Below are 8,863 nucleotides of genomic sequence, written 5' to 3' on the forward strand. Positions count from 1 at the left end.
ACAAACTAAAAACTACTTCCAAAAATATTCAGCTTTGATATTATTGAGTTTTTGGGTTAATTGAGAACATGGTTGTTGTTCAATAATAAAATGAATCCTTAAAAATACGACTTGCCTAATAATTCTGCACTCCCTGTATACACAGTATATACATTTATAAACATGCTTATATAAATATGTATGTGTATTGTGTATATATATATATATATGTATGTATATATATATATTTCGTATTCACTGATTTGGCATGTCTGTAGTCCCTAACCCCCGCAAATAAGGTGAAATTAAATATATATACTGTATATATATATATATATTATTTTGAAGTACACAACACTGTATGGAGGACAGCATAGGAAATGTAAGCATAAATGTCAAACCAAATGTTCCTACTGCGATAAAACAAGGAAACCCAACCCATCTAATATTTGTGGTTTCTCCAGCAGAGGACATGACCCACCGCAAACGTGTGTGTCTTTGAAATTGTGTGTCATTTTAGAGCAGCAGTCACAGAGATGCGCTGGCAAATTGAGCATAACTGTGAAACCAGCTCAGCAGATGAGAAGCTGCTTCGTAGCCACCGGCTAATGCTGCAAGTGTCTAAATGTGTTGTCCGACGCCTAATGTTCTGTGGCATTTGAACAGAACTGTTGCAGATACACCGTTTAACCTTGTGGGCCAGGTATTAGATGAACTTATTTGTCATGAGAGGGTCTTGCAATGACAAACTAAATGTGTTTGTTTACCACCTAAATCAAGGGCGAACTTCAAGTCCCCGTTGTTTACTCGGGCAGACACCAGATTGCGGGGGTAGTAAATCAGTTTTTGGTGCTGCTGGACTGCAGGTGTCATGGCCCATAAATGACCTGAGTGTGGAAAACTAAGGGGCAGGCTTGAATAAAAACGTAGATGGCTAAAGTGCCTGTGAAGATTCTCAGTCATGCAGGTCATGTCATCAAAGGAGTCTGATCTTTAGGGCAACTGGAATTTAGAGGTGGATTCTTGGAGCATTCGCTGAGAAAATTCTAAACACTGATCTATGGTTACAATTTTTTTTACTTTAACTCATGCTTAAGGATGGGTATTTATGAATTTTATATGGTGCCAATATCAAACCAGTACTGAATACTAAATGCACGTAAATGCGCATACTGGGTTTCCACACTCGTGTTGACGCGAGTTTCTATGACTATAAACAAGATTACAAGATTTCTATTTATCACCTGGCTCTTTCCTTTTTCTTGTGACGCCATAAAAATGGATACACGTCCATATAGTCTTAAGGATCCTCAGGTTTTAAGAGCTTTACCCCAAAAACTATACTAAAACCAGACTTTGGAGATATTCGCTTCAGTTATTTCAAACCAGTGTTGACTATTTCTGGTATAGTCTTGCTGGAGCTAAGAGATGCTTTTCCTTTGAGATCACCTCGTCTCCAAGACAGCCTATCACCTATTAAAATGTTTAATTAACACAATTTAATGCCGATAATTACAAGTTAGCACAGATAACAATCTACCCGAGACGCTGTTGTCAGTTCACCTTTAAAGTTCATTAAAGGTTGTACTTTTAGTTTTCTTTAATTACTTAACTATCGTCAGACTTAGAAGCCGAGGCGTCAAAAAAAGCTGTTTCCAGGAGACACTTTTGGTTAAATATGTCTCTTCATTCCATGTTGGACCCTTAATGTGTCTAAAATAAGTAAATGTCATCACAGCTCTCTGCAACTTGGAACGTTCTTCAGGAAGTTACTGCATGCTTACTGTTGCTATAGTGACCACAGGTGGCTGCAAAGGCCAGTTATTTCACAGTCTATGGGCCAGGGATTTCAGTGTGGAACGTGTCGTGCTCCTAAGTTATAAAATCTGTGGATACAAGAAAATCTATAGATAGAAAAGCTTGCCATTGTCCGGACGCATTTTTTAAATTTGTGTACTTGCACAAGTGATGTTACACTCCTATATCTTGGTCTTATGTGTCCACAGGAAGTCCATGTCAATGAGAAATAAGTATATAGATGTTCATCAGGGTATTGGACCCATTTACTCCTTCAGATTTAAAGTTTTGAGCCTCTATTCCGGTATGGGAGCAGCAAACGTTTAATGTGCTCGATGGTACATCGTGGAAGACATGGATGATGTTGAGAAAGTAGCTTGGTTTTATTTTATTTTGTAGAGCTTTACGAAGCTATACCCTCAGCCGTATTTTATTCAAGCAAAATGGCGCATTCGATTTAAGTATATGACACAACAAAACGCCGCTTTCAATGCGCTAGAACGGTGCTTTTGACATGCGGTTTGTACACGCTAAAACATCACTTTTAACGCCCATTTTGGAACAACACAAGACGGCGTAATTTACGTGCTACTTTTAAAATGTATGTTAAAAGCAGCGTTTTTCATGGCGAATTAGACGTTTTTTAATGGCGCTTTTCTTGGCGATAATTGACCCCTTTGGCTTGCCATATTTTACAGTCTATATTAATGTAAAGTTGACTGTTTTACAAATTTCACCTATCTCGGGTTCTTTTTAAAAACAAAACTCCCTAAATAAACGTATTCTCAAGTGTACTTCGAAACTCCAAAACCTCCACCATAAAAGCACTTAAGGTGGAATGCTTAGAACTCCGTCAAAGACAAAAAAAACATGCTTTTAACCTTGAAGGACCTGCGAGGAGGACAAGGCTTCACAGCGAGCGGCGGGCAGAGAGCGGGTCTGAGAGAGAAAATGAAGACAAAAGAGGATTGCAGGTCCATTTGTGTAAAGGTTAGGGCTAGGGTAATGAATACCGCGGCTATACGGTGCTCCCGATGTCTGCTTCCCTCCAGCTGCCTATAAGCTCATTTGGAGTGACACAGGAGTAATGTCAGTGTCAGGGAAATACAGCAAACAAAAAAAAAAAAAAAGAAGAAGAAGAGGAGAGGAGAGGAAGGTGGCTACAAAGGTACCGTGTCCTTTAGTTCTCCAGATAATCCTCTCTGCCGGGATGAAAATGATTCCGCACTTAACCGTAATTACTCCTTTTCCTCAATCTTAACAGCCAACATTCTGATCTAGAAAATATGTTTATACAAAGCCCAAGTGTTCTGTTGTGGCTTTTTATGCACACAAAGGAGAAAATGTGGAATAATGGGGAAAACATGTTGAAGAGTACTCTGAAATTTAGAGAGAGATGAATATGATGCCACTGTTGGGATGCTTTTTTTTCTTTTTTTTTTGCTATTTTAGAACCAAGGTAGACTTGATTAACTTTTATTGGGAGTTTTCTGCAAATTTGATCAAAAAGAGTACAAAAAACAAGGGGAAAAAAATCAATCTTTATACTGTGCAACCTGCTTGAACTTTCTGTTTTTTATCATTTCATAAAAAAATGACAGGAACTCGCACACAATTTTTTTGTAAAATGTTACGAAATTTGTTTGCTTAATCCCTTAACTCAGAAGGTTTGGTTCCAGTATTTGGATTCAACTGTTTAGGCTTTGTTACTTGATCACAAGTGAAAACGTGTCTTGGAAGACATTTTAAAATTGATTTATTTGACGGATTAAATTTTTTTGTTGTATTTTTATCTCCAAAAACTACTGCCAAGTCAACAGCTACACATAATAATGGTTCAATCTATTGATTAGTGGCACTAAACTAGCTTTAGTTAGTTTTACCTTTTTTCTGCATGGCTGAAGCCTCAAAGCCATTTTTAAAATCACTTTTATTTATACATTAAACACAAAGGTTTAAAACATTAATTTACCCACCATAGTTCTGCTTTCTGCTAAATATTATCAATGTTACATCCGTTTTCTGCTTTTGTGCTACTGTAAACAGGCCTCTTAGAAATAAGTCAAACATTTTTCAAATTTTAAAAAAAATCTTTAAAGAAGTTGGTAAATCTGGAAATAGATTAAGAAAAATTGTCTATTTTTAGTGTTTTTATTTCGTTAAAAAAATATTAGTTGTGTTTTCTCTAAATTAAGATAATTCTGCAATTGAAAAACCTTCCTGATGAGATTAAGACAGAAATTAAAACTTTTTTTTTCTTCAAACAAAGGTCTTTTTAACCTTCTTAAGATTCATTTTTTCCATGCAGTACACTTCCTGCTAGCTGTAAGAGAGTTTTAAGCTAACAGGAAGTTAGCAATCCTGCTCACAGAACTAATTGTGGTTTTTTTAAACATAGTTTGAAACAAAAATTAGGATAAATACATCAAAAGTAAATTTCTGTTAGTGTAGTGTAGCCTTAGCTAACAAAAACTATTTACAAGGATGACAAATTTGGAATGGTTCAACTTACCGAAGAAATAAAACAGCAACAATAATACAAAAAAAAGAATGTTGGATACTTTTGATAAGGAGATGTTTTTTTAGCTTTCAGAATTGTTGAGATTTCATAAAATGCAGAAAAGTTTGCTTAGAACTAGAATTAGAAAAGTAGTGTATAAATTAGGAAAATGTTAAATAATGACGTAAACATACAATAGCTATAAATGCATGTATCTGGGGTAATAAAAATAAATGAAGTTCTGCGTATATTTGCAGGATGCCAAACTATCCTTGCTTTGCGAACTGAAGCACTCCTTCTTTTAAGCAACTCCATTTTTTCCATAATTACACACAGATGGAGTTTCACCTGCTGAAAAGTGAGTCAAATCTCTTCCCTTTTGCAGCAGTAAGACTGTTTACTCGCAGTGCGCCTTGGGCAAAGTGTGGTCCCAAACTAGTTATGTCTAGTAATCGCTTCCTGCTCCCAGGAGACAGCTCTGTTCGCTCCAAAGACACGAAAGGATCGTGTAACATTGAGTGCGACAGTCAGCGCTGGGTTTCATTTGCTGTCATACCTTCCTGTCATCATGTTTGACTGAACCACCAGTCTTGGACTAACATGGATCCATCACATCTCTTTACTTTTGAGTGGCTGTTATAGCCACTGTTGGTTTGTTTCTTTTTTTTTTCTTTTGTTAGTTGCACTTAAATCTGAAAAAATACAAAACTATCACAAGCCTCAGTTAAAAAAGTTTAAAAAATGGACTATTCATTGATGGTGCAGAAAACATTGTATTTGATTTGTGTGTTTTTTGTGTAGGAACTTTTATCATAGGAAGAAGTAGGTCCACAAATGTTTTTAGCTATTTTAAAGTAACATTTCATACATTTTTAAAACATTGAAAGATTAAAAACTTTTCTCAATGTTTAAAGAAGAAAAACCAAGACAGAAATCCTACCAAAACAGTGATGTTTTCCACAATGTTCCAGATAATCGGTCCCTGTTTGCCCCAAGAATCAGCTAGCTCCTTTATCGCAGCCAGGGTACTGAATGTGCTATTAGCCTGAAATAAGAAGCAAAAAAAAAACAATCTTTAACAGCAAAGTCTTGCACATTTTTATCTCTTAGCAGAATCCTTACAATAATGGAAATAGTCATGTCCACTTCTACCATTTCACTTTATATCATTAAGGTTTTAAAGTACATGCCCAGAACAATATTTTTTTAAAAATTTTGAAAAGTGAAACCCTTTTAGTGATATTTTTTACAATATTGTAAATAAAATCCTGTCATTTGGCTTTACAATGTATTGAAAGCATTCATTTAAACTATGCTAATCTCTATTAGAAACACCACGCTTTAAAAACTGTTATCCAAATCCTCCAAACTAAGTTTTATTTATCATTCCTGTGCAAAAACAATGGAGACAACTAGTGATGATTTGGGCTGTCTGGGTGTTGTTTATTTCAAAACATGTAAAACATTACAAAAAAGACTTAAAAAAAACAAAAAGAAGAAAAAAAATCAATGCAATCACCTTTTATAAAAGAAAAAACACAAAATGGATTTAATAAATACATGTTTGGAAAGGGAATAGGCTTATTTAAAACGTTCATCTTTATGTCAGGCTGTCAATCCATTGATTATATATTTATTAGTAACACTAAAACAATTTTAGTAAGATGCTTTTTCCTTTTTCTTGTTGGTGTTTTTGTATGACTGAACCCTTTGAAACCGATTTTGACATTTTTAATTTGAACTTACACTCAAAGTAAAAAAAATAAAATGAAATTCACATCACTATTTTTTTTTTTAGCTAATATGCTATTATGGTATTGTGCCACTATTAGCCGTGAGATAACAGGAAGCTAGCTTTTTTTTTTTTTTTTTTTTACAAAGTCTGTTCTTTTTAGGATTTGTCTTTAAGGGTTTTATTGCAAAACTAAAAATAAATATATAACGTTAAATATGTGTTGGTGTTAGCAAACACAACAATTGCTAGCAAACACCATACTAACAAAAACAGCACAAAAAGTTAGGAATTTTGTCAGGTAGATCACTTTGTTGTGACAATGCTTCCTGGCAATGAATCTTTGACTGTTAGAAAACTGGTTTTCTACCCTGTTAAGTAGGACTTAAGTAGGACCAATTTCCAGATGGAAGATGACTTCCAAGTGCATTGTTACCACAAAGTAGCAAGTAGCAAGTTACGTTTGTTGTGCTATCTTAATTTCAGAATCCTAGTACAAATACCTCTGACAACGTGTTTGTTCTCTCAAAACGTACCTCTTCCACCAGGAGGCGAGCAGCCGGTGTATCAGGCGTGTAGAGGATCTTCCCTCGCAACAGCGGCCTAAAGTTGTTCCAAAGGAAGTTCATGCTAGGTGTGTTCACCAGGGTGTCGATAAAAGATGTACAAAAGGGATCTGAAGACAGAAGGTCAGGCGAGGAGAGATTCAAAGTCAATTAAAAATTATAGAAAATAAAAACACCAAATCATCTCTTATTTACAAATTCAACACAGAGCCGTGAGGGCAGATGGAGGGGGAAAAAACAAGATGCTTGATGGGTAGAGAAAAACATAAACAATAGCACGTAAGAGCCAAACATTATAAATGTTGCACATTTGCCTAAGATGAATACCTGACCAAAATAAAGATTAACTTTCTCATAGTGTAGACAAGTTGTGGATAGTTCAGGAAACAAAGTAGAAATTAAACAAATGTTGCAATATTACAGAGAAAGTCCAAAGATACGATGAAATATGTATATATAACATGGGAAGTAGACCGCATGCTGAGTCTATAGATCTGTACTGCAGTGAGAGTATTGATGCAATCACTGCCCTTCAGGACGGGGCCATCATTAATGTCTCTTTCTTGTAGAGTCTTGATTAAAGCTTGTCGTTGATGTGTTTATCAGACACACTTGCGGTTTAGCTAAGTACGTTTGGAGTTTATTGATCACTTTTTTCAAAAGTACTCTGATCCAAGGGCAGCAGCTTTGACCTTTCAGACATGGAACTGAACGGATTGTATGGGTCTGAATCAGTTCATGAAAGGCTGTTGTAAGGAAAGACATCGGCCTGAGAAGGGTAGTTCACAGCCTCGTGGTTCGGACAAACACTGCGTCTAATGTGATAAAAGATTCAAGATATAGACACAACACTGTCTCAAATAAGAGTTAGTAGAGTCTTAAGCCTTGTTTCCACTGAGCGATCCGGTATGGTACGCTCAGGTAAGGAGTAGTACGGTACGAACCAGTTAATTCTGGTGAGCGTTTCCTCTCAGTTAAGTCTCGTTCCCACTGAGCGGTTTTGGTGGTGTAGACCACTAGCAATGTCGTGCGACGACGAGAAAAGCAACAACCATGGAGGTCATCCAGCATCTCATCTTTTTCTTGCTTTACTTCTTTTACATGGTGTACATCATTTAATGTTGTTTGAAAGAAGATTGTAGGCGACTAAGAAGAATACTGCGGAAACGCTATCTTGACGCTATTTGTCGTCACACTTCCTATCAATCAACAGGTGGCTACAGCGACTCCGCCCCAACCGTCCTGTTCTATTCATCTGTAGACCTATAACCGATGGAGGCCCTCAAGAGGTACATTTAGGAACTGTTTGATGGGTCCATTTTACATTGGAAACACTCTTAATGTCTAGCGGACCGTACCACTCAGGGGAAACAAAGCTTTAGTCAAGTGCCCGTATGGGTCAACTCCCATAACGCTGACAGTCTTAGAAAGAAGTGGCTGCATCATAAGAGGAGTGCAGGTGTGTCTTCCAGTTACCTTAATGAAAGTCATATGACATATAAGTGTTTTGTGAAGTTTTTGCTAAGATAATGTAATCTACTACTGTATGACGTGTGAGTGATGCTATCTTAATGCGTTTTTACCCCACACTATTCATTAGTGAGGTGTGCACAGTGGCTCCATGCTGACCACATGGAAATCCTGCTTACATGGAATGTGTCCATGATACCTAAAGACTTCTATTTGATCCAGTTCCGTGAATTAAAAGTGAACTCATCCATGCGCCACTACCAAAGTTGATTCTCTAATTGGTTAAAGTTTGACCTGGTTTAACTGGATCAAACGGGTCTTGCTAATGTACGGTCGTAATGTACCTATAGCTATACGTAACTTCAATAGTTTTGAAAGTGAATGCCCAAAAGGCAGATTCACATCTGTTTATTTAGCCTTTTTTTTATGTAAATATTTACTGTGAGTTTTCACCCACTATCCTCTATGCACTATGATGAGGAAGAAAGTGAGCAAAAATCTTAATTTGAATTTATGGTAAATATAGTCCTCGAGGCGGGCCACTTCAGGCCAAATTGTAAGGACAGGAGAAACTTTACATGGTCTTTAATACCTTAAATCAGGGTTCTCAAACTCAGTTTCCCTTGGGTCCACTGAAGGCAGAGTCTGGCTGAGGCTGGGCCGTATGGGGTTCCATTTGTGCCAAAAATACTTTTTTACGTCCATTGTATGCTTTTAGTCTATTGTCTAGGTCAGGGGTCGGCAACCCAAAGTGTTGAAAGAGCCACTTTGAACCAATACAATAAAAAGCAAATGTGTCTGGAGCCGCATAAATTGAAA

General features: G+C 36.7%; 1 protein-coding gene across 1 annotated transcript in view; it reads right to left on the minus strand.

Moving 5' to 3' along the window:
* Positions 1–8,863, minus strand: part of LOC112156111 (phospholipid-transporting ATPase ABCA1) — a gene marked incomplete in the record, with an annotated part of 201,468 nt that overhangs the window by 154,087 nt on the left and 38,518 nt on the right. The window contains 2 exon segments of the mRNA XM_024288273.2: positions 5,217–5,321; positions 6,545–6,684. Of these exon segments, the coding sequence (XP_024144041.1) occupies positions 5,217–5,321; positions 6,545–6,684 (245 nt within the window).

The sequence above is a fragment of the Oryzias melastigma genome, linkage group LG18, assembly GCF_002922805.2.
Source record: "Oryzias melastigma strain HK-1 linkage group LG18, ASM292280v2, whole genome shotgun sequence".
Taxonomy (NCBI): domain Eukaryota; kingdom Metazoa; phylum Chordata; class Actinopteri; order Beloniformes; family Adrianichthyidae; genus Oryzias; species Oryzias melastigma.